The following is a 21632-nucleotide window of genomic DNA, read 5'->3' as shown; positions in this document are numbered from 1 at the left end:
AGTACCCATGCATTCACTGCGATTTGCGAGTCTTTCGATGATCTGCCCGCGCGAATCTTTCGTCGTGTTGTGCGGTTACATTCATCATCTACGTATAACATCTCTACATCGCATCGTTGCTTTTGCCAAGGCTTCTTCAACAATGCGCATACCCGGAATCTTGCCATTCTTGTGAGCCTAATATTTCCAGATCCGTCAAATCCGTCAGATCCTTTGCTCACAGCTGCTCTTCATTCAGGCCGCTTCTCCCCTTTATCTATGCGGCAACCATCTCTGGCAACATTGCTTTCAATGGTTTGCTAACGTGTATGTTAATCGAGTACAGATACTACCATGTATTCGCTAATTTTATGTATTGTGCAAATTGTAGTGGACTCTCTGCCTCCTACAAGCCAAATCTCATTGGATCATGGGTTGACAAAAGTGTGGGTCAAGCAGGATGGATCATTCACATTGTACGTTTTTTTCAGCGTCCTTGGGTGCTCACGACTCACGATTCTTCTAGCCATAATGTACCTGAGGGTACCCATCAGCTTGAACCTCTCATCCCAGGCTACATATTCCACCCCGCAAGTCATTTGTATCACCCATCTTATCGTCCTTGAACTAATAATAGTGTAGTTACTGGTTACTGTGAAACCAACCGTCTCTTCCGAATCCGATCCTGCCAAAGCCTCGTCCGAGGACCAAATGCACGTGCAGATCCTGAATCCTGCTCGTCAGCCCCTTCCGATATCTTCAGTATCACTCCCTTACCCTTTGGTGCTTGAACCCGTCGCGAAGGAAAATTACTTCATCCCCAAGAATGGGATGAATATGCTAGGGCTGTTGAAGAGCCCGATGGTTCTAATGATGCTGTTCAGTGGGATAATGATGTGGGGAATGCCTAAATTACTCGTAAGCTGATCAACAGCATGAAATATAGGACAACGCTAAAGTATGGAGGACCTTTTAGTCAAATATGGATGATCCAGAGTTCTCAAAGGAGATGGCAGAGACCAGACAGAAGATGCAGGGGCTTCAGAATGGAGATTGGACCGGAGCGTAAGTGGAAATCGGTATACCTCGTTGTCAGGTCATTGCTGATAAAAATGCGATATAGGTTGTCCAACATGCTTGCAGGTACAGCGGAGGACAAGTCTGCTCCAGTGCAGTCCGGTGGTGGGTCTGCCAAGGCAGGAGGTAAGAAGCGCAGGAAGTAGAGATTACTTCAGAGCATAGAATGGCGATAGTAATTTGTATGCAAGTATATATACTGCATAGGAACCAGAGAACTAGCTAATAGTACAAACAAACTGACAATCACCACGGCTGAGCTACGAAACCAAAACCTTCCCCTGCACCGGCCCACCATACAGAGACGACACCGTCACTACTCTCTTCCCCTTGTTCGCTATGTATACTGACTATCCTCGAGCTGACATCGCCCCACTCCTCACTTCCTGAATAGACAGAATCAACATCTGTGTCCGCTTCTGATGGAGGAATGGACCACCCTTCCAACGAGTCATCCATATCAGAAAGAAGCGATGACAGGGAAAGCGTCGATTGGGTGGAAGGGGTGCTGTTGAGAGAAGAAACCTCGCTAGGTGGCGGAGGTGTAACAAGAGGATCGACTGAATTGACAAGAGACATGTCGAGTGTCGGGTAAACAAGTGATTCTTGATCATGCTCATTCTTCTCTTCGCCTCCGTCCCATCTCTCCATCATTGCTCTTCTCTCACCTTGTGTCAACTCCATGACCCTATCCTCCTGGTCCCACAACGCCCACCACTCGCCTTCTTCGTTCTCTCTCAAGCTCCCCCCCAACAACGCCTTCACGTTCTCTGATGACCTTTGTTCAAAGATCAACCTCAAGATATCTGGGCGACCTTCGGGATCCCTCACAACTTCTGCCAGAACATTAGGACCACCAGGATGAAACTCCATCACACCCAATCCATCAAGCTTTGTCAACAGAGGAATGACTCTGGTTGAGGAGTGTAAAGAGAAGGCGGAGTGAATTGGCAAGAGGCCCGCAGTAAGACGTGCAAGGATGTGGACTCCGATAGACGTCTCGGGATACGTCAATGAAGAAGTCGGGTGAAGCAAGGCTTCAAGAGAAGGAGAAAGAGGGATAGCGAGGGTGGCAGTCTTGCCGGGTGTCACAAGCTGTTCAGGAAGAGGGGGAAGGTCGACCTTGACCTCGTCAAGCTGGGAAGCGGCGACACGAGGGAAATAATGGTGCAAGTCGGAGATGAAAGAAGAGTCGATAGACTTGCAGACCTTTCGCCTAGTGCGTCTCGCCTTGCGTGCGTATGGGGAGTATCGGCTAGCACGAGGAAGAGACTTCTTTCCTGAGCAATCGTCGTCGACAAGGTTTGCAAAGGCGCGAAGGACGATAGGGATATTGCCGGGAATCCCGCCAGCTGCTGGAGCAGACGCAAACCCACGAGCGGATCCAAGCCCAACGTTGGAGGGGATAGATCGACCGCGGCCCCATTGAGGGCGTTTGGATGCCTGCAATGCCCGACCGACGGCGCCTAGATGTCTTTGGGAAGTTTTTGAGGAGGAACTCCCCGCAGACGAGGTGGCAAATCTTACGCCTGCCCTAATAGTCGTAGACTGGTGAAGCTGATGAGCTGGGGTGGAAAGACTAGGAAATGTCTGGTGTGCAAGGTGATGAACAGCGTTTCGTGCGCGACCGAGGGTGTTGATAGTACGTTTTGGTGCTGTACGGGACATAACAGTAGCAGGCTGTTGAATGTATTTTGCTACACCACGTATCTGCCGTATGAAGGTGGTGAGCGAAGTGGAAGTGAAGAGGGGCGGCATGGTGGATAGCCCCTCTTGAGAGTGGTGTTATACTGTGAGCGAGGATTTGCAGATGAAGCTCAGCTCGCCAGAGAACTGATTGGTGAACGAAGATGTCGAGCACCGAGTGATTTCTGAACGAAGTTATAGGAGGTGACTGCCCGCGGCCGAGTGGCGAATCACCATCACTGCCGGCCATCGACGCGAATCTCTGCGGCACTTCGGCAATCGGCAATTCCCATCACTTCCCAATCACCGGAGAGCGCCGCTTCCAAGTTCGGCTGAAAGAGATCCCGTCGGGCCGGTGAAGGATCCGCCCATACCTTCCTACGCTCGCTATCCCCTCAACATAAACTAGCATGAAGGGACTATTGCCCCGCCGAATGCATATTTGAACAAGACTTATGTTTAGGACGTTATCCCTTTCCGCCTTTTCACCAAGAATCTTCACCAGAGCCATGAGCACCGCCCCGCTACCAATGCCTCAGCTTCCTAGAACAGACGAAGGGAAGAGGATATGTCAGATCGTTAAAGTCAAACCAGAGAGGTTGGATGAGTATAAGAAGGTGAGGGTTTTGATTTGAATTCTGATGGTATCCTCGCTCACGAGAGCAGGTTCATGCTGAAGTTTGGCCAGAGGTCCTCGGAGCATTGAGGAAAGCCCACGTTGTCGGTAGGTCTTTTCTAGTCGGAATCTGAATGATTTTAAAAGCTAACCAGAAACACAGACTATTCCATTCATTACTTTGCCCCCCACAATCTTCTTATAGCCCATATGCGTTACATTGGCAGCGACTTCCAGAAAGATATGGATGGCATCAAGGAAAATGAAGCGACGAGAAAATGGTGGCAGGTGAGTCTCACCCTCCTAATCGTTATTTAGCCGCACCAGCTGACTGTTGAGCAATCTCCATGGCAGCTGACTGATGGAATGCAAGAAAGCTTTGTTCCGGGAGCAACAGGGTCGGAGAGCGGGCCTGGATGGTGGGTGGACGCAGAGGAAGTCTTTAGATTGGAGGGTTGAGAAAGAAAATGACAGTACATTGAGTGATGCGATACATGTTTAACGGATGTACGCGAAGATAAATGTATTTAAAAGGAGGCTTTATTCAGTCTCTCTGTACTGCAAATATGGGGGTTGTCAATGTATGATAGAAGATTGGTGAGATCGTACTCAGTCGGATATACGTACACTGTACGAGGGATGATACGAATCGTTCCCACGGTGTCGGGGGATTATTTAATTTACGCGCGCCTTCTGGTGTCTCCCATGCAACTGTTGTGTTGACGGAATTAATCCATCGTCTGAAAAACCTCCCTACTTTCTACTACATAGAAGTGGAGCGTCTCTCGAGCCTTATCCCCGCCTGCCGCTACACACTTCGGTCAGTCTTCAATGCCTCGCTTCGGGCAATCCCACTTGGCTAATACTCTCTGACATGCAGGGTTTTGCTCGCGTCCATACTCCCGGTCTTTCCGCACCAGGTCTTTCAGCCAGCCACAGATACCTCCTAAATTCTGTGAGGCGTATTCAATGTGTCCTTACCATTCTATCTGACTTATCCGATGCTCGTGTAGTGGCTTAGCCATTGTGGACTTATTCCATTATGCGCTTCTCATCCCGGGATGAAGAGCCTGAAGACGGCGAGGTTGTAGAAGATGACGCTGTCTGGAAAAACCCTTTGGCGACGACTAAATATTTGAAGGGTGCACCTTCTGTCTCGTCCTCTCAGAAAACATCCAGTTATAAGAAATCCAGGCCATCGTTTATTCCTTCGCTCGATCCGGCAGATGATGATGGACATCGCCCCCGACGTCCTCCACCTCCATCACTTTCTTCTCCTCCTTACCAGCAGTCACGGCATCGTTCCTCGTCCCACAACAGAAAAACCATCTCGTACGAAGATGAAGAACGAGGCTCGGGGATGCAGCATGCCTTGCCGAAGAACCCCCAAACAAGACAGTATCCTCATTCAACAGAGATGCGAGAACCAGAGCAGCGAAGAGAAGACAAATATGCAAAGGAACCACGGTCTCCTCATCGCCGTGAAGGTTACTATTCTTCCAGAAGAGGGGACGGACGGGATTATCCTCCCCAGCTTGACCGTGAGCGTTATGGACCAGCGAGGCGACTTGAATCAGGAGGTGACGGTGGATACGGAGACCGAAGCCGAGACAGAAATATGGATAGAGGCGGATATAGAGATAAGGATGACCGTCGTTCATATGGTCGGCCTTCAGATTCTTCAGCTTGGGGAAGACCTCCACGTGAAGAGTATAGGGACCGGAGGCCGGAAGAATTTGCTCGCCATCCTACTGGAGAAAGGTACCGAGAAGATTCGCGCGAAAGATTCCCAGTAGATAGGGACACTGGTCAACGCCGATCATGTTCGCCTGTTCGCATACGTTCACCTGAAAGATCTAGCGACCGGCCCTTGACGCCTGTACCAGATAACGGTCGAACCTCATCACCAGACCATGGCGCTAAGAACATCGCATCCTCACGAGGTCATCGTTCAAGTCCCAGCCATTCATCTAATCATGAAGATCACAATGGCGAAAAAGGAAACGGTCCCATAAAGCTCAACCGTAACAGACATCGCCCTTCCTTACCTTTAAAGCATATTTCTACACAACCACCCCGATCTCCTTCTGCTCCTCCACCACCTCCGCCCCCTGATCCGTCAACTGTTCCACCTTCTCCCACTGAACCGCCACCTCCAATGCCAGGGAACCTTTCCCTGGAACAAACAGTCCCCCATGCGCCAAACCCTCGTGCTCAGATGGCGACTCGGCCTCCATCACCAAAACGGGAAGAAGGAGAGATAAGGCAGGAGACAGAATCCGTAGTCTTCAAATTCAAGTTATGGACTGCAGAGGAGGAGTTGAAGGCATTGGGCAAGAATTTTGGAGGATCGTCGACTTTGATGAGGTACAATATGGGAACTAAGCTTGGTGAAGGGACCTTTGGGTGAGTTAGCGCCCTTGTAACAGAAAAGTTGTATCGCTGATGATGGGATAGAGTTGTAACGAAGGCCGTTGAGAATGATACAAAGAGAGCAGTTGCGCTGAAAAAAATCACACAACATAATTTCCGTGATGGGGTCAGTTTTACTGTTAATGTTGTTATGCAGGACGATGAGTTGGCTAACACGATTATTAGGCTCATATTACTACGCTGCGTGAAATCAAGATTTTGAAGAGCCTCCAACATCCAAACGTTGTTCCGCTTTTAAATATGGTCATATCGCGACGTGCGTCCCATCCACAAGCCTGATTCAGATCGATCGTGAAGCTCACCAGACCAGCAGATGACAACCATTCTGAAAATACCTTTATTAAAAACGAGGTTTTCATGGTCTTCCCATATATGGATCACGATTTGTGCGGTTTGCTCAGCAACAACGACTTCAAGGTGAACCATTCAGGAGCAAAGTGTATCATGAAACAGCTTCTCGATGGGATGGCATATATCCATTCCAACAACATTATCCATCGAGATATCAAAACGGCCAATATCCTCGTTGATAAGCACGGTCAAATTATGATTGCCGACTTTGGTCTGGCGCGTCCATGGACGGACAACAAGAAGATGCCACCTCATCTGGCGACCGAATACACTAACATGGTAGTCACGCGATGGTACCGTGCGCCCGAACTTCTTTTGGGATGGTGCAACTACGGTCCAGCGGTGGACATTTGGTCAATCGGCTGTGTGTTGGGAGAAATGTACCTGCGTAGACCGATTTTACCAGGTGGCGGGGATAGAGAACAGTTGAGCATGATCTTTGCCAAATGTGGCCCGTTGAATGAAGAGACCTGGTCGGGGTGGCAAGATTTACCTGGTTTCCCAGAAGCGCATGGTTTCGCGTGGGATAAGACACCGCGGGATACGAGTATTCTGGAGGAGAGCAAATCGTGGCAGTGAGTGATTTTATGATTAAAAAACTGCCATGATTTCCAGATGCTGATTTCTCTCAGTATGGACCGTGGTGGAGCGGATTTGTTGGTCAAGCTATTATCCCTCGATCCGAGCAAGCGACCAACGGCGAGCGAGGCTCTTGATCACCCTTGGTTCTGGGTCTCGCCCAAGCCGGCAGAAACGTGAGTCCTAGTCACATGACGCTTAAGTATTTATTTGAGAATGAAAATTCTGATATGATGTGCAGCATCAACCTTGACTTTGCAGCTTCACATGAAATGTCAGCTTGGCATAAGCAACCCGCCGCTGCTCCAGTTCAACCGCCGCCGCAGAAGGCGTATCAAACTCAACAAGCGTATCAATCTCAGCAAACGCATCACGCTCAACAAATTTACCAGCCTCAACAGCCATATGTTGCTTATCAGTCTGGCTATGGCAACCAGCAGCGCGGTCACGGCGGTTACCAACAACAAACCGCAAACGCAACCAGGCACAATCTTGCAATGAATCCTTACGCATCTTCGCAAGTAGGGAATGCGCAAGGATACAATCAGCAACCGTACATGCAAGCGCAAGGGGTATCTAACATGCCGCCTGGTGCAGATGCTTATGGTGGGATAAACCCATATGGTGCGCCCGTTGCATACAATACAGCGTCTCTCCCTCCTCCCAATATGGCATACAACGGGCAATCATCATTCAACGGAGGAGGCGGTTTAACAGGCGGCGGGGGTCAACAGTATTCTCTTCCACATCAATCATATCTTCCACCAGGCCCTCCACCAATGATGCACGGTAATGTCAATCGCCCTTCTCGACCGCCGCCTCCCACCAGCAGTGAAGGGCGGCCTCTAGCAGCAGCGCCTTTCCCGTTGGCAGGAGGAGGAGGAGGAGGAGGAGGAATGAAAACTTTTGCGCCGCCGCCACCTTTCAGCTTGGCAGGTGGAGGTGGGGGTGGTAGAGGAGGGATGCCACCCACGATGAAGAGGCCTCCTTCGGATAGTCGAAGGGATTTTGGCGGGGACCATAAAAGACAGAGAACAGAGGCGCCATTACCTTATGATTGATGGGATCGCCGAGTAGGATCGCAGAGTTGAAATCATCTAGCATAATAAAGTCAAAGCATTATTGTTGCATTTTTGTGTGTTGTTTGGATACGTATCATATAGCACGACGTTATTGTCCGTTGGCAAGCATTTTGGATGATGAAATGCAGCTTGTATATGAACTTTTTGTTCCCAGATCCGAGATTCCCCACCAGATAAATATACGTATATGCATAGCAATCGGGGAATAATTAAGACGTGTGGAATAATAAAGACGTGTAGATATAGAGGGGCAACCGCCGAAAGCTGTTCGAGGCCCTGATCGATGCGAGTTAGGTTCTGATCGATGCAGCGCTTCCATGATGCTCCCCGCGCCTGCTGCCGTAGTTGTGTTGCGTTCCAGAACACTGGAAAAATTTTGGAGTGCGGTTCTGTGGTGCATGATGTACTGGGAAAGGGAAAGAATGGGACGGCGCACACTATATGTAGTTGTAGTCGTTCGCAGGAAAGTGTGGAAAGTTAAAGTCGTAGCCCTATAGTAATAGTGGGGCGATGCCAAGCCAGAGGAAGAAAAGCGGGAATGCCTCAGTCCAGGCAGAGGATAAAAAGCAAACAAACAAACTGGGGATCTGTTTTGTATGTACATTTCAATTCGCTCTCCTTCTTCACAAAATCGTAATTCTATACAACAGACAACATACACGTCTCTCTATACGTCTAATCGCCCTTGAACTAACCCAGCGCCTGCGGAATTTGAAACAGCCATGGCAGAAAGTGAGTCTTTGTTGTGGACGAATCATGTTGCGTGTTTGGTATGCCTAGGTCAGGGAAGGTCGCTATAGCTGCCTGATATATGACATACCATATAAAATCTCCCGCTCCTATATCCGAAGCGAGCCAGTTTCAGAATGTCGGCCAGCGCGGGCACAGGGAAAAGCCTGCAGAAAGGAAAAGGGAGCCAAAGCAGGCAACGCCGAATCGTGCACTGCAAAACAACGTAAACAACATCCAAATCCTTATCACATCCTCGTTTCATTTCTCTTCCCACTTTTTCACTTTTCCTTTTCCCGTGCACCGCTGACAATGGCCGATCTCTCCCCCTCCTCCTCAAATTCACGTGCCACCACCTCAGCTATAGCCTCCTCTAGCGCCCCTACAACATCTGCTACGCCTACCACCTCGCCGCAGGTCTCCACAGATGTAGAGTCCAGCGCTGCCGTGACCGCATCAGATACCTCGATTGTACCTCAAAGCAGCTCCGTCACCACCACTTCTGAGTCTACCACATCTACCACATCTACCACCGAATCGAGCACTGCTCCTTCATCTGCAGAATCCTCAACAGATCCCATCACATCCTCGACTTCAACTTCCGCCTCTCAGCAGCCATCAGTCGAACCTTCAAGTACATCTTCCAGTCAATCGGTCGAGCCCAGTTCCATACCAATCAGTTCCTCATCATCAATCGAGCCTTCCACAAGTACCGAACCTATCACAAGCACTGTAACAAGCACATCGTCTTCTTCCTCCGAGGATCCGACTTCAAGTACCTCTTCGTCTAGCGATGCCACATCTGCTAGTGAAAGGCATTCTACCAGTGTTGTGTAAGTGAAGACTTCCACATTTGTCAGTCTTCATGCTCATTTTATGGTACAGCGTTGTCACCGTGACAGATTCTAACGGGTCAATGCGTGTAACTGCGTCGTCGATCGCGACGGGCGCAGCAACAGACACTGAGAATTCAGGTAGTGGTACCAGTGAGTGGAGTCTCTGCTGATTGAGACTCCAGATCTAACGTGTTGCAGACATCGGTGCCATCGTCGGTGGTGTAATCGGTGGTGTTGCTGGTCTCGCTATCATTCTTGCTTTGTTGTGGTTCTTTTGTATCAGGCGCAGAAGAAACAACGAACAGGCATTCGATGAAAAGACTGTGAGTAGGCTTTACCACATTTTCTCGACATTTCTGACTTGTTTGCAGTTTGACCCTTCACGAGCGGCTCGCCATTCTGTCAACGATCCCATGGACCTCTTGTCTCCATCCGTCCCCGCGGTTGGCGGCGCTGCTTTTTCGGGTAACTCAACTCCTCGTGTCGATCCTTTCCCCTTCCAAAATGCTTCATCTCCCGAAGACCAACCTTACGACCCTATCTCTCATGCTCCCATGCGCATGCCTGACGCCCGTGATTACATGGGTGGCGCTTACGATCCATATGGTGGGATGGAAGGCGGGTATGGCCTTGCTGCTGGGGCTGGTGCCGGTATTGGCGCCGGTTCTGCCGCTGACCACTACAACTATGGTGAAAGTGCCCACAGCTCTAGCGACTATCCCTCCAGCGTGAGCCCCACCCAGACTTCTGCGGCAATGGCCAAGCAAAGAGAGGCTGCTGCGGAGCGACGAACGAGCAGGACGAGTAGTGGATACAATGTGCCGAGTGGCAGTGGTAACGGTCCCCAAGAAGTGATTGGAAGCCCGGCGCCGTCAGAGACTGGTGGAAGGAGGGAGAGTGGGATTAGTGAGGGGCGTACATCCGTCTACCAACATACTGATATGAAATCCCTGCCTGACGAAGAAGAGGAGCAGTTAGATGAAATTCCTCCGGAGTGAGTTTTCTTTATTTGCCATGTGGATTTTCCAGAGTGCTAACGATTGTAATAGCTATCAGTCCATATCTCGGCAAACCCAGTGATAAGCACAATTTCAGAGTGTTTGTCCCGCGGTATTTCCGGCTCTTATCTTTCTCTTATCCTTCTATAATCGTATTTTCTTTTTTACGTCGATCAGTGGTAATGTGGCAATGACTATGCCCGTTTACGTTCTTGGATCATTGCCATATCATGCAACATCTTCGTGTAAATTTATGTTCGGAACTTGTTTTTCGTTTGATATCCATTCGCGAACTTGCAATCCAAAATCTTGGAGATTTACAACGACAATTGATGATACATACATGGCATGTTATCCTTTTATTGTACAATTCACGATAAAATAAAATATGCAGTTATACTTCATGCCATTCTTCCAGAGCAATACTCAACTCGGCCCAAAGCTCTCCATCGCGTTCCATGCTCAGTTTCTCTACTGCATTTTTTATCACCCCGACACAGAACTGTAGTTCCCTCTGCATTTCTTTCAAGTTTGCCTTCCCACTTGAGACCTTTTTGTATTCGCCCGTGGTTTGTGATGGTCCTTCAATCATCTTCCCCATCTCTTCGTCTGACGACAAATCCCTTTGTAGCCGACGTACTCTGCGTCTCCGCTTGGTTACAAATTGGGGAGTCTTGTCGGGTGTCGACTGGGCTTTGAACAAAGTGAGACTATCTGACAGTGTACAAGTCATATCGAGAATGCCAAAGATTGCTTCCAATAGGTCTGACGAGGCCGGATTAAGGAAACTGTAATCTCTGAGCTTCCTAGTACTAAAATGCCTGTTCAGTCCAGAGATACCGAGGAGATACAGTAGGCACATACTGTTCTAGTTCCAGGGTGATCATCGATCCTAAAGAGGTCAACTCTTCCAGCTTGGCTCTAAATGACGCTGTTTGGTTCTCGATAACTCTTCCAGTCAACCAAGTGTAGACCATGCTGTGTACAATAATATATCAGATCGCTGTATTACCACAATTCATCGGATGCACTCACTCGAGGAACCACAAAAGCTTTCCCCTCATGCACCACAAGCTCCTCAATTCTCGTCTTTGATCAGTTGACAAAGAATATACCATCATCTCTTTGTCCGTTCGTTTTGTCTCTGCAAGGATCCATCTGCTCATCAATAGTTGCAACAAGAACGAAAAAACCTCCGCCCTTATAGCAATTGAAGTTTCTGTGAAGATCTGAGACAACGGAAAAGGGATCTATGTGTCTTAGTTTCAGCTTTTGAGTCCGTTGTGCCTCATGCGTGCTACATACCAGGTAATCAGCACGAATGGCTCCCAAAGCTCGAGGACCGAGGTACACTCCTTGTCGCCTTGTTGTCCTAATCCGTAAAGCGTTGGGATTCATCCAGAAAGCTTGTCGTACCTCAGCCACGGTCCGGATAGAACTTGTCAAGAGTTGAAAATCAGACCAAGGTTCACCTTTGACGATCTGATAAAGGATGGTCAGGTTTATGTATTTAGAGCAAGGACAAACTTGCCTTTTTGAACAGTCCTTCTGTCCACTCGTGGATTACCTCAAATCCCCGTAGCAGCATTGTTCCTTCGATTGCTTCCAGGTGCTGCATTAATCCGCATTCTTCGTCAAGCACCCGTCGAAGATGGAACTGAACCAGCTGACATAATGGCTGCAAATAGCCTATAACCTTTTCTACGATGTCCATTTCACCCAGAGGGAAGGGAGATGCGAATCCGTCCATCGGTCCCATTAGGACGTCAAATAAAAAGGACCATTCCTTTACGATCTCGGTGTTGACATTTCCCAATAGACTCCTTAGTAAGCCTTGCGCTTTTCCCGCTTCCATAACCATAGCTCCTATTTCGTCCCCCATCCACAAAGGCCATCCTTCATCCCCGACAACGAAGCCGCATTCCCAAAAGTCCTCATCTGCCCATGAAACATCCTTATCACGTTTGATGAAAAAATCTCTGTCAAGTTCTCGCTCCCCGTCATCTAATGAAAGGGAGGAGAACGCCATTTGCTCGGGATCAGTTAGGGAAAGCGGTACTGGCATCCCTTGCTGCAGCCAAACGCCGAGCACGTGCCACATAGGCTCCGCCGATCGATAGAAGAGTTTGAATAGGGACGAAGTGATATGAGGAGTGCTCCCTGTTTGGCGCGTGTTGACGATTGCCGAATAGATGAGATTCAAAATAAGAGTGGGAGAATGGGCGTACGGTACAAATTCTGACAGATACCGCAGTATTGGAGCGTGGGCTTGCTCTAATTCATGAATGAGGAGCAGAGGAGTTGTAGAAGCCGGTACACCTGTGACAGAGGACGAAGATTGACCATGTCGGGACCCCAGTGTGAAACTCGCTTCAAGATTGGATAGCCAGGTATCATATAGTTCTAGTACTTCGCGTGTAGCTTCGGCAAAGGCCTGCGCCGTCTTATTGGTAGCTTGAGTTTGTTTGGCTGGGTCAGCAGGCACTCTAGGCTGCAAGGTTTTTTGGACAAAGAGTCGGAGCTTTGATGCTTGGCTGGCATGCGAGCGAAAAGTCATTAGAATGCCTTCAAGAGCGCCTGGAGAAAATGTTTTAACATGAGGATGATCAGATATGATCTGCGAATAGTTAGTGTCACGGTCGAGCAGCTCTAACTCCTTCAAAGCCTACCTGACAGTCTGCCTTCTCATCAAAAGTGAACAAGATACCAGGCCGACCGGAAAGAGCGAATATCAATTCTCTTTGAAGCTGGCTGGCGCTTATGGCCTGTTTGTCATCAGAAACGTCAAAACATCCCCGAATGGAACAGCTTACCTTGCTGTTATTTGAGAACGATGCTGGAAAGAAGTTCTTAGCCATCGCAGCAGCATTTGTGTCTGTTACAAATGTCAGCTGGAACATTCAAAAGAGGCAATGGGCTCACTTGTTGTCAGTTCTTTCCAACCATGTAAGTCCTTTCGCATGATCTCGACTTCTGGCTGCCCTTTCCAATAACCATTTTTCAACTTCTTCGCCAGCTCTTCTATCGCCCTTTCTTTTACCTCTGCCTCCTCTCTCTGTGCCCTCTCTTCCTGTTCCTTATCTTCCAACCGCATACGCATGGCGAGATCACTGGGGGTAGCCAACTCATCTTCCGATGGGCTTTGAGTGGATAAATCAGACATGTCATCCGTATCTGAATCTGTCCAGCCATGTCTGACTTCTTCATCCCATACTTCTCCCGGATCAAAAGGATCTTCTTCCATAATCTGCTGGTAAATCAGCTGCTCCGGCGTGGGTCCTATTGGTGTGGACCGGTGAATATAGTCATAAGCGAAGGCATGCGTTTGATATGTCGGTTTCTCGGCAAGATTCAGCTGAATGGACAGACGCAGGGGGGTTAGCCAAGTCAATGAATGACAGCCTAGTCCGCTTACCAGGAATTGGACATGCTGGGGTAAATTATCCATCTTTATAGGCACATCCTCCTCCCATACATTTTTACCTTGTTCCCTATGTCTGTTTAAGTTCGAGAGATTCTTTTCCAGCCCTTCTGCGAGATCTTCCTGCACTCTTATTCTTCCAGCTTCAGCGAGTCCCATGATAGACTGAGAGACTTCATTCCATTCCTTCCTCGTACCTCCATACTTGTCCGCTTTTATCTGTGACCTAACTTTGGATGATAGATGGTCGGACAGTCGGCTGTTTGAGGATTCGGTGATGGAAGGGATAAGGGAACGAACGAGGTCTTGCGAGAGGCTGAACATGGATAGTGAGGTGCTGTCGGACGGCATGATGACGGATTGTCTCCAGACATGGCCCAGCAGCAGAACTGTTACGGGTTATTGAAATCGTATTGAAGTGTCGATGAATCGCAGATTGTTTTGGGCGACACAAGCGTCAGAACTTATCCTCCAATTTGACGCGTCAACATCCTCGGCCCGCCGACGCGTCGTTCGTCTTCGTTTGTCTCGTCACTTCTTCTGCTGGTTTCTCACTTTCCAGTCTTGATCAAGTCATCAACTTGACCCAATTTATTCTTGCACTGTACAGCTTGTCCCCCGTATTGTCTTACCACAAAAACCCCATCATAGCGATTCTGTGCATACAAGGCAACTAGAAATGGAAAGGTGACATCTACTTCAACCCGAATGTTACGTATTACGCGCCGACTACTATCCCTACACCTTCTTCTTCTTGCTACCCTTTGACCCGGCTGCACTTGGTGTGGTGTCTCTTGATCCCGGACCAGATTTGAGCTCGTCAATCGGACGTTTCTTCAAAGTGACAACATCAGCGTCCAACTTCCTATACCCCACTTACTTCTCTACTTACCTTGCCCTTGATAGGCTTCTTTTCATCCTCAACCTTATCATCTTCCTTCATGATACATAACAACAAAGTTTGAGCCCGTCGCCTGAGCTCATCAGGAGTCCGACTCTTGAAAAACCAGTCAAACCTAGTTATTCATTCAGCGTCTACGCATCACTGTTTCCTTCTCATGGGACGACACTCACCTGAAAAGTGGCCATTCCCCAATATCTCGCTTGATCAATTCGTAACAGTCGTCCCTATCGATACCGTGGTGGTGCATCCTCACAAGCAAGAATCGGTCTTCTTCGTCGCTATAAGCCTTGCCTTTATTTTGACCGTAGACGATCTTGAGTTCCTGGAGAGGGAAACGAGTAGCTTTGATCTTGCGATGGAGGACATCGATACGGTCTTGCTGCTCCTTAATCTTTTCTTCACCTGCTCGGATACGGTCCATGATCCTCTCCCAATCTATAATGCGGTCAACTACTATACCGAGCAAATGCAGCAATTTTATCACTTACCCTTGAGTTCCTTATATCTTTCAAAAAAGACAGCCGCATACTCCCTGACTTCATCCTCTGTTCGGTCCGCAACATCGGTCACGACCTTTTCCAGATCATCTCGCCCGTACTTTTCCAATGCTCTGATGAAAGACTGGAAATGCCTCCGCTGCCAGTCGTGGAACCCTTCACCAACAAGAGTTTCCTTTTCTGCAACTTCCTCTTCCGAGAGGGGGACGGCATTGTCGATCCTTTCCTGTTCCTCCTTTTGCTCAGCCTCCACCTGTTCTTGTGTCTCTCCTTCTTCAGGTTCCCTCACAGGTACTTGGTAGTTGATACTCTTCCTGTGCCAGTCGGTCTCCTTGTTCTGTAGCTCCGCAAGACGAGGGGGATAGAACTGGAAGTCGTTGACGACGACCTGCTTGGGAGCACGAGCAACCTTGGGTTTGTCCGCCTTGGGCCCTCCAGTCTTGAGAGAGTCTCGGTAATACTGATCCACAGAATAATTGGTCTTTCGCTCTCGTTTGGAAGGCTCAATCCAAAGAAGGGGACGTTTTTGTTGCTAGCCAGGTATTAGCAACATCATTTCAACATGCATAATGAATAAAACTCACCCTGTTGCCATAATCCTCGCCTTCCCAGGTGTTTACCAGACTTTCAGACTTGAAGTTATTCAAAGCGTCAAGGTCGAGACCGGCATATTTGCTGTTAATCTCCTTGGTCCTTTCCTCTCCTCGTCGAATAATTTCATCGATGTCGTCATCAATCAACATGCTACATAGTGACCGTCAGCCTCAATTACATTTGAGTCATGTAAAGATTCAACAGCTCACCTCTCCTTGTTGTTGATAATCTTCTCCGCGCCATGTTGAATCATGTCAAGCAAGTCATCCTTGTTCTGGGCCACTATCGCTTTTTTGTCAGTCCAAAGCCATGAAAAACCTGCAATTATAACTCACCTTTAGCAGTTTGCTGTGCCCTGCCCTCCTGGATAACAAGCTGATCCAGCTTGAGCTTTTGTGTGGCTCGTTCAAGGATACGTTCCTCTACAGCATCCTGCGTGATGAACCTAAAGACGTAGACTTGCTTTGTCTGACCAATACGGTGAGCTCTGTCCATAGCTTGTAAATCGGCTTGAGGGTTCCTGGTTGGGTGTTCTATTTAGAAATTTGCTCATTCTTATCTGCAATATAAACTCACCAGTCTGAATCAAAGAGAACGACAATGTCGGCGGTAACAAGGTTGATACCCAAACCACCAGCTCGGGTAGTAAGAAGGAATACGAATTTCTCACTCTCAGGGGCGTTGTACTCGTCAATCGCAGCGATTCGGTCCTCATGAGCGGTACTACCATCAATACGGCAGTACTCTATCATGACATGTTAAGCCATTTGATGGTATGGTTGCGGATCAATCTGGACTTACGGTGTCCACGGAACTGACAGTAATCCTCCAAGATGTCCAACATTCTACTCATTTGAGAAAAGATGAGAACCCGAGAACCCTTCGCCTTCATGGATTTGAGGAGTTTGTCAAGAATGACCATTTTACCAGCATTGTCAACAAGATGCTGATCGGTGGTAAAAGGCGGCCCGGGCTCGGCGCCATCAAAGACTGCTAGTTTGTCAGCAATCATCGAGAGGTTGAGCGAATAAAAGTAAAAAGACTTACGGTATGGGTGGTTACAACATTTTCGGAGTTGCATAACAATGTTCAACAACCTCGTTTTGCCCTCCTTCTTACCAGTCATACCGTTGACGGCATCGATATCCTTCTCCAGAAGACTCTTGTACCACTTCCTCTGCATCTCAGTCATACCGACATAAAGGTTAATCTCCTTCTTTGGCAAGAGAGAGTGCTCGACATCGGCTTTGACTCGTCGAAGCAGGAAAGGTCGGAGGACTTTGTGGAGTTGCTTGACAACGGCGTCGGGATCGGCTTCGTCCTTGGTCTTGAACCAGGCATCGAAGTCCTCACTGGAACTCTGTCAGCTGCGAGTGCACGCTATAAAATAGAGAGGACACACCTGGAAGAGAAGACGTCGGGCAAGATAAAGTTCAACAAGGCCCACAGCTCTTGCAAATTGTTTTGCAATGGTGTACCGGTAATCAGTAACCTTCCACGACTGACGAACGTCCTAATAATCTGCGAAAGAAGGGAGTCGACATTCTTGATACGATGAGCTTCGTCAATGATAATATACTCCCAGCTAAATCGTTTGAGAGTAGACTTTTCTCGAAGACACATTTCGTATGACGTGATGAGAACGTCAAAGTCTTGAGTGAGGATACGCCTTGAGATGAGTTCGCCTCGCTCTTCCTTGGTGCCTTGGAGCACAACGACATCGAATCCTGGGACCCACTTGGCAACTTCTCTAGCCCAGTTGTCGAGTGTAGATTTGGGGACAATGATGAGGTGAGGTCCGGGGATACCTAGGTGGAATTTGAGATATCCGATGAAAGCGACAGTTTGCAAAGTTTTGCCGAGACCCTGGTGTACTCATCAGTACGTAGAATGAGTTTCTCGGACACGAATCGTACCATTTCATCAGCAAGAATACCATTGATACCGTTGTGGTGCAGAGAAACCATCCAGTTTAGGCCCTGAACTTGATAATCTCGCATCTTGCCGCCCTTGACGTCTGCGCAGCGTTAGATTTGTGGGATCCGGATGAGAAACTGAATACTCACACGCCGGACTCTCCTCGAACACGAACGGTTCATCCTCTTCTTCATCCTTCAAAAGTTCTTCATCTTCTTCCTTTTCAGACTTGCGGTGTCGGTTATCGCTAACTGTGTGTGAGCATGGGGCCTGCGTAGGTGATAGTAATACATACATTGCCTTCTTTTTACCCTTACCCGCTTGCTTGGCAATCTGCTCGTCCAGCATTTGCGCAAACTGGGGCTCTCGTTGGCGCTACCGAATTGCATTAGCTCATTGGTTAAACGAGAAACACATGAGCAAGACGAACCTTGAGATCGATAAAGTGCTGGAAAAGCTCGGTCTGTCCAAGTAAATAGTTGAATCTCTTCATAGAGTCCGCAAACTAAGGATCCATCAATACATGATCATTTTGCCTTTTTACCATGTATAGAACTTACCCTTGCTTGCTCAATGGCACTTCGCTTCTTACCGATTTCCGCATGCTGAGCTTTTCTTTCTGCCGTTTGCGCCTTTTTCGCACTAGCCTGGGCAGCACGCTTGGCAGCAGAAGGTGTGATCTTCTATTGTATGAAAACCTGTCAGCATTACCGTTTTCATCCATGACCTGTGCCTATTGGTAGCTTCAACAAGATGGAGCAGCCACATAGAAGCTCAAGCGTCGCGATTTTGAATCCAGTGAGTGACACGCCACCAACCTTTCCATCCATTAATTCCTCCTCGTTCAATTCATCCTCGGGAATCTCATCCTCCTCATCTTCCTCCGGCTCAGGTGTTTGTGGTGCGGTGTCGAGATGACCTGCATCTTCGGAAGCTATTACAGAAGGCTAATATGAGCGGAACAAATGTCAGTTATCACGTTATTTCAAGTAGTCGGGGTCTTGGGCGTCGTCTCTAGGCGTAGAGTACAACATGACGCCCTATTTTATGGCACGGAGGTGGCGACTTACAGCGCGAGAAACGCTCAGATCGCGTGAGTTGGGAACATAGTCTGACAGCTTGTCGTCGTCCACGGAAGTGTTGTTGGGGTTTGCAGCGCTGGAGGCTGCTAATAGAGGGTTCTGAGCGGGCGGGTGTCAGTTGGAAGAGATGGAAGCAGATCGCGGGTACTTGCCATTATTGTAGGACTGGAGATAGATGGAGGGAAAGTGAGGGATGGGGAAAAGAAGCATCGACTAATCAAGCACCAACGACGGCCTCGTTCGCGTCCAGCAAATGAATAAATGTCCGCGTAAGAATAGGCACGCGGAACAAATGAAGGCGCGGAGTTTGGAAGTGCGGCGCGGGCCTAATGTCGCACGCCTACTACACACCGTGTAGCATAGCATCTCCTTCGTTGTACACAAATATATAGCAAGTACTTGCAACGCTGGACTGTACGCCGCTCCACGACGCCTGTTGCTGCGCCATGTCTGCCACCAAAGACACGTTCGATCTACGCGCAAGTATACCGTCGCCGCCCTCCAGCGCCTCCCCCGCTGACCCCCGTGCAGGCAGAGGAAGACGCAGCTCGCCGCCTCAATGTCGGCCGTGTCCTTCCCTCCGCCGCCCTCTCCGGCACCAACTCTCGCGCAAAACACACAGAGCTCATCGGCAAACCCTTTCTTAGGCAAAAAGTTGAGGCTGCCTGTATGTCGCTTCGTCTGGCTTTTCCCCTGCGCGCACCTTGGCTGACCACAAGCAGCAAAGAGCCATGGAATCAAGTTTGACGAAGAGGCCACTCTCTACCTCACAGGTGCCATCGAATCCTCTCTCCGCTCTCTGGTCAACCTTACTCGTGCCGCCCAGCTTCACCGTACATCGTCTTCACATTTACACGCACCTCCCATGGCCAAGAGTTCATCCACATCATCCGACGAGAAAGATGGCAAGCCCATGTGGTCACTGACACTCCGCGACGATCCCAACGCTGTCATCGAGGCGCTCAATCGCCGGAACCGTGATGCGGAACAGGAATTCCGAAAGATGAGAATGGACCGTCTCGCACGGGATGCGGAACTTCAGAAAGCCAGAGAGCGTCAAGCCTCTCAGTCACAAACCGTTGAAGCAGCAGCGTCCCCATTTCCTGCAACCGCTGCCGTCTCCCCCGCCGAATCTTCGTCCTCCCCGTCGACACCCTCCAAACCTCTTTTTGGAGCTACCAAAGAGACACCCAAAGGCACCCCTCCAGCATCTTCATCATCGAAAAAGAAGTCTAGCACCAAGAAACCTTCATCTCGAGACGTGTCTGCTGAAGTACAACACAAGATGACCAATTTGACTGCTATGCGTAGTGCTGGTATGGGCAAAAAGTATGGATGGATGATGGGCAATGCTCCTGCAGTCAGCTCTCCGTTGGCAGGGAAGAAGCGGAAGGCCGAAGGAGCAGAGGGTAAAGAAAAGGATGGTGAGAAGGGCAAGGCAAGCGAAAGCCCATTAGGACAGGACAGGCCAAGCAAGAAAGCCCGCCCGATTCCTGTGCCAACTCGGCGGATGGTAGCTGTGTCTTCCCCTCCCCCACCTCCTCCCGCGCCCAGTGCTGCTGCCAACAACCCAAATAATACAACGACGGACAAGGCTGAACCTCTGAAAGTCTCTGACGATAAAGCTCTGACAATGGTAGACCTTGTCTTTGCCCTTGAGCACGGTGGATTGGGACAGGCTGGTGGATTAGGGATGGGAAGTGTATCAGGAGATATTTTGCAAGGTATATGGGCCAAGGGCGGACCTTGGTCGGAGAGTGAAGGAAAGAAGCCATAATTATTATCCTTGTACCAAGCAAGACGCAGTTGTATACATTATGCATGAACAGACAAGTCTACCGAAATCGTGCTAAGCACCCTCATCCCTAAATCAATCCCAAAGACAAAACCCATCAGAAGACGCCCGACACTTAGGCGAGGAGGAGACGCCAAGCAAGAAAGGCGACGAACAAGGCGAGAGGGATTGTCCAAGTGGGGAAACTTGATACACGTCTCAGTTTGGGTTATTGATACGCCGCGATTGAACTTACCCAGAAGATGATGAGCTAGAAGTACCGGTACTGCTTGAACCTTTCTTCGCCTTGCCCTTCTTCTGTAAACACCGCCCGATGTCAGCATGGCGTTCGGACAAATGGTCTACCCAGAAAGAAGACAAAAAGAAAAAACACTGACCTCTCCCTGGAACTCTCCCAAATACATCTTTGTCAACATTTCCCTCGCTTCATCAGAGTGTCCGACATCCTCAAAGGCCTCCGTTGCGTCCCGTCCTATTCATGCCAATTAACCAACGTATTACAGGCTGTTGATAAGGAAAACGAAAAACATACCAGCTTCTTCAAGCAAAACTTCATCTCCACCGGGGTGCTAGTAACACATCCATCAATCTCCATTCCACTTGCACGGCAGACCCTCGTCCAATACCTTGCAACTGCGCAAAGAACGACGGCACCTCGCCCGCGAAGAACACGGAGGAACAACTCACCTCGTCCATGAACGCAGTAACGTCATAGACCTTGTCATGCAACAGCATCCAGAGTTCTTCCCTGGTGTTGTGCTGGGCAAGGGTCTCAAAAGTGTAGAGCAGCTTTTCCTCCTGCTTGGATCCAGACTCTGCGCCGACGTCAGGACCAGAGTACGCGGAGGGGTCGGCGGTCCTGGCGGGGTCGGCGGCGACGGGGGGGGCGGGGGCGGCCATTGCGAATTAAGACGGGCTTGTGGCGAGTGGTGGGGGGAGACACAAAAGGTAGGCGCTGAGCGGGAGACGGGACAATTTTGGTGGAAAGCGGAGAAACTGACGCGCGATCACAAAGAACTACATAATACTCCAGCTCTCGTGCCACGGCCACGTTTT

The 21632-nt window shown here is 49.2% G+C and overlaps 9 protein-coding genes across 10 annotated transcripts; 5 read left to right on the top strand and 4 right to left on the bottom strand.

Annotated features, from left to right (window-relative positions):
• The first annotated feature begins 74 nt into the window (after positions 1-74).
• On the top strand, positions 75-1263 carry CNH01940 (expressed protein). The gene is made up of 7 exons (XM_572561.2): positions 75-171; positions 239-306; positions 371-455; positions 506-569; positions 622-897; positions 956-1044; positions 1103-1263. Exons 1-7 carry the CDS (start codon positions 143-145, stop codon positions 1200-1202), a joined length of 711 nt encoding a protein of 236 aa, XP_572561.1. The 5' UTR covers positions 75-142; the 3' UTR covers positions 1203-1263.
• On the bottom strand, positions 1238-2928 carry CNH01950 (hypothetical protein). Its single transcript, XM_572369.2, has one exon. It carries the CDS (start codon positions 2812-2814, stop codon positions 1303-1305), a length of 1512 nt encoding a protein of 503 aa, XP_572369.1. The 5' UTR covers positions 2815-2928; the 3' UTR covers positions 1238-1302.
• Positions 2929-3147: 219 nt separating this feature from the next.
• CNH01960 (conserved hypothetical protein) lies at positions 3148-4062 on the top strand. The gene is made up of 4 exons (XM_572562.2): positions 3148-3359; positions 3409-3466; positions 3522-3646; positions 3713-4062. Exons 1-4 carry the CDS (start codon positions 3198-3200, stop codon positions 3815-3817), a joined length of 450 nt encoding a protein of 149 aa, XP_572562.2. The 5' UTR covers positions 3148-3197; the 3' UTR covers positions 3818-4062.
• Positions 4063-4106: 44 nt separating this feature from the next.
• Positions 4107-7992, top strand: CNH01970 (cyclin dependent kinase C, putative). The gene is made up of 8 exons (XM_024657681.1): positions 4107-4178; positions 4239-4313; positions 4372-5764; positions 5816-5897; positions 5957-6047; positions 6105-6717; positions 6775-6897; positions 6963-7992. Exons 3-8 carry the CDS (start codon positions 4401-4403, stop codon positions 7780-7782), a joined length of 3093 nt encoding a protein of 1030 aa, XP_024513354.1. The 5' UTR covers positions 4107-4178; positions 4239-4313; positions 4372-4400; the 3' UTR covers positions 7783-7992.
• Positions 7993-8165: 173 nt separating this feature from the next.
• Positions 8166-10740, top strand: CNH01980 (hypothetical protein). 2 transcript variants are annotated; one of them, XM_572372.2, is made up of 6 exons: positions 8166-8535; positions 8894-9365; positions 9418-9518; positions 9567-9691; positions 9740-10362; positions 10418-10740. In XM_572372.2, the coding sequence occupies exons 1-6, from the start codon at positions 8526-8528 to the stop codon at positions 10446-10448; spliced, it is 1362 nt and encodes a 453-aa protein (XP_572372.1). In that variant the 5' UTR covers positions 8166-8525; the 3' UTR covers positions 10449-10740. The 2 variants fall into 2 exon arrangements, with proteins under 2 accessions (XP_572372.1, XP_572371.1); XM_572371.2 differs by lacking the exon at positions 8166-8535 and having other exon boundaries at positions 8690-9365.
• On the bottom strand, positions 10699-14220 carry CNH02000 (hypothetical protein). The gene is made up of 9 exons (XM_024657682.1): positions 13782-14220; positions 13289-13721; positions 13180-13241; positions 13036-13131; positions 11898-12983; positions 11672-11848; positions 11402-11616; positions 11231-11344; positions 10699-11178 (listed from the first exon to the last, which is right to left on the bottom strand). The coding sequence occupies exons 1-9, from the start codon at positions 14136-14138 to the stop codon at positions 10761-10763; spliced, it is 2958 nt and encodes a 985-aa protein (XP_024513355.1). The 5' UTR covers positions 14139-14220; the 3' UTR covers positions 10699-10760.
• Positions 14221-14436: 216 nt separating this feature from the next.
• On the bottom strand, positions 14437-19029 carry CNH02010 (transcription activator snf2l1, putative). Its single transcript, XM_572375.2, has 19 exons — positions 18934-19029; positions 18770-18880; positions 18518-18646; positions 18260-18382; positions 18130-18204; positions 17995-18074; positions 17849-17946; positions 17699-17799; positions 17185-17648; positions 16830-17134; positions 16584-16772; positions 16359-16527; positions 16118-16302; positions 15992-16064; positions 15773-15932; positions 15180-15720; positions 14862-15126; positions 14680-14803; positions 14437-14621 (listed from the first exon to the last, which is right to left on the bottom strand). Exons 1-19 carry the CDS (start codon positions 18934-18936, stop codon positions 14526-14528), a joined length of 3291 nt encoding a protein of 1096 aa, XP_572375.1. The 5' UTR covers positions 18937-19029; the 3' UTR covers positions 14437-14525.
• A 153-nt stretch (positions 19030-19182) lies between these two features.
• CNH02020 (hypothetical protein) lies at positions 19183-20618 on the top strand. Its single transcript, XM_572376.2, has 3 exons — positions 19183-19260; positions 19313-19448; positions 19504-20618. The coding sequence occupies exons 1-3, from the start codon at positions 19228-19230 to the stop codon at positions 20556-20558; spliced, it is 1224 nt and encodes a 407-aa protein (XP_572376.1). The 5' UTR covers positions 19183-19227; the 3' UTR covers positions 20559-20618.
• On the bottom strand, positions 20602-21557 carry CNH02030 (cytochrome b5, putative). Its single transcript, XM_572377.2, has 5 exons — positions 21264-21557; positions 21109-21145; positions 20954-21048; positions 20812-20873; positions 20602-20761 (listed from the first exon to the last, which is right to left on the bottom strand). The coding sequence occupies exons 1-5, from the start codon at positions 21474-21476 to the stop codon at positions 20692-20694; spliced, it is 477 nt and encodes a 158-aa protein (XP_572377.1). The 5' UTR covers positions 21477-21557; the 3' UTR covers positions 20602-20691.
• Between the last annotated feature and the right edge of the window lie 75 nt (positions 21558-21632).

The sequence above is a fragment of the Cryptococcus neoformans genome, assembly GCF_000091045.1.
Source record: "Cryptococcus neoformans var. neoformans JEC21 chromosome 8 sequence".
Classification (NCBI taxonomy): Eukaryota; Fungi; Basidiomycota; class Tremellomycetes; order Tremellales; family Cryptococcaceae; genus Cryptococcus; species Cryptococcus deneoformans.
This window is presented reverse-complemented; position numbering and strand designations above follow the sequence as displayed.

Bases quoted from the DNA above. Each gene is read 5' to 3' on its own strand.
- CNH01940 (XM_572561.2), top strand. From the start codon at position 143: ATGCGCATACCCGGAATCTTGCCATTCTT. The intron at 456-505 runs GTACGTTTTTTT...CGATTCTTCTAG, and splicing joins CAGGATGGATCATTCACATT to CCATAATGTACCTGAGGGTA. The intron at 1,045-1,102 runs GTAAGTGGAAAT...AATGCGATATAG, and splicing joins AATGGAGATTGGACCGGAGC to GTTGTCCAACATGCTTGCAG.
- CNH01950 (XM_572369.2), bottom strand. From the start codon at position 2,814: ATGCCGCCCCTCTTCACTTCCACTTCGCTCACCACCTTCATACGGCAG.
- CNH01960 (XM_572562.2), top strand. From the start codon at position 3,198: ATGTTTAGGACGTTATCCCTTTCCGCCTTTTCACCAAGAATCTTCACC. The intron at 3,360-3,408 runs GTGAGGGTTTTG...TCACGAGAGCAG, and splicing joins GGTTGGATGAGTATAAGAAG to GTTCATGCTGAAGTTTGGCC. The intron at 3,647-3,712 runs GTGAGTCTCACC...TCTCCATGGCAG, and splicing joins CGACGAGAAAATGGTGGCAG to CTGACTGATGGAATGCAAGA.
- CNH01970 (XM_024657681.1), top strand. From the start codon at position 4,401: ATGCGCTTCTCATCCCGGGATGAAGAGCCTGAAGACGGCGAGGTTGTA. The intron at 5,765-5,815 runs GTGAGTTAGCGC...ATGATGGGATAG, and splicing joins CTTGGTGAAGGGACCTTTGG to AGTTGTAACGAAGGCCGTTG. The intron at 6,718-6,774 runs GTGAGTGATTTT...GATTTCTCTCAG, and splicing joins GAGGAGAGCAAATCGTGGCA to TATGGACCGTGGTGGAGCGG.
- CNH01980 (XM_572371.2), top strand. From the start codon at position 8,845: ATGGCCGATCTCTCCCCCTCCTCCTCAAATTCACGTGCCACCACCTCA. The intron at 9,366-9,417 runs GTAAGTGAAGAC...TTTATGGTACAG, and splicing joins AGGCATTCTACCAGTGTTGT to CGTTGTCACCGTGACAGATT. The intron at 9,519-9,566 runs GTGAGTGGAGTC...AACGTGTTGCAG, and splicing joins GAATTCAGGTAGTGGTACCA to ACATCGGTGCCATCGTCGGT.
- CNH02000 (XM_024657682.1), bottom strand. From the start codon at position 14,138: ATGCCGTCCGACAGCACCTCACTATCCATGTTCAGCCTCTCGCAAGAC. The intron at 13,722-13,781 runs GTAAGCGGACTA...CTGTCCATTCAG, and splicing joins CCCAGCATGTCCAATTCCTG to CTGAATCTTGCCGAGAAACC. The intron at 11,345-11,401 runs GTGAGTGCATCC...TATTGTACACAG, and splicing joins AAGCTTTTGTGGTTCCTCGA to CATGGTCTACACTTGGTTGA.
- CNH02010 (XM_572375.2), bottom strand. The intron at 16,773-16,829 runs GTAAGTCTTTTT...ACAAACTAGCAG, and splicing joins ATGTTGTAACCACCCATACC to TCTTTGATGGCGCCGAGCCC. The intron at 16,303-16,358 runs GTGAGTTTATAT...ACACCCAACCAG, and splicing joins GTTCTCTTTGATTCAGACTG to GAACCCTCAAGCCGATTTAC.
- CNH02020 (XM_572376.2), top strand. From the start codon at position 19,228: ATGTCTGCCACCAAAGACACGTTCGATCTACGC. The intron at 19,261-19,312 runs GCAAGTATACCG...ACCCCCGTGCAG, and splicing joins AAGACACGTTCGATCTACGC to GCAGAGGAAGACGCAGCTCG. The intron at 19,449-19,503 runs GTATGTCGCTTC...GACCACAAGCAG, and splicing joins GCAAAAAGTTGAGGCTGCCT to CAAAGAGCCATGGAATCAAG.
- CNH02030 (XM_572377.2), bottom strand. From the start codon at position 21,476: ATGGCCGCCCCCGCCCCCCCCGTCGCCGCCGACCCCGCCAGGACCGCC. The intron at 21,146-21,263 runs GTGAGTTGTTCC...ATGTGTTACTAG, and splicing joins TTACTGCGTTCATGGACGAG to CACCCCGGTGGAGATGAAGT. The intron at 20,762-20,811 runs GTAAGTTCAATC...ACGTGTATCAAG, and splicing joins TCTAGCTCATCATCTTCTGG to TTTCCCCACTTGGACAATCC.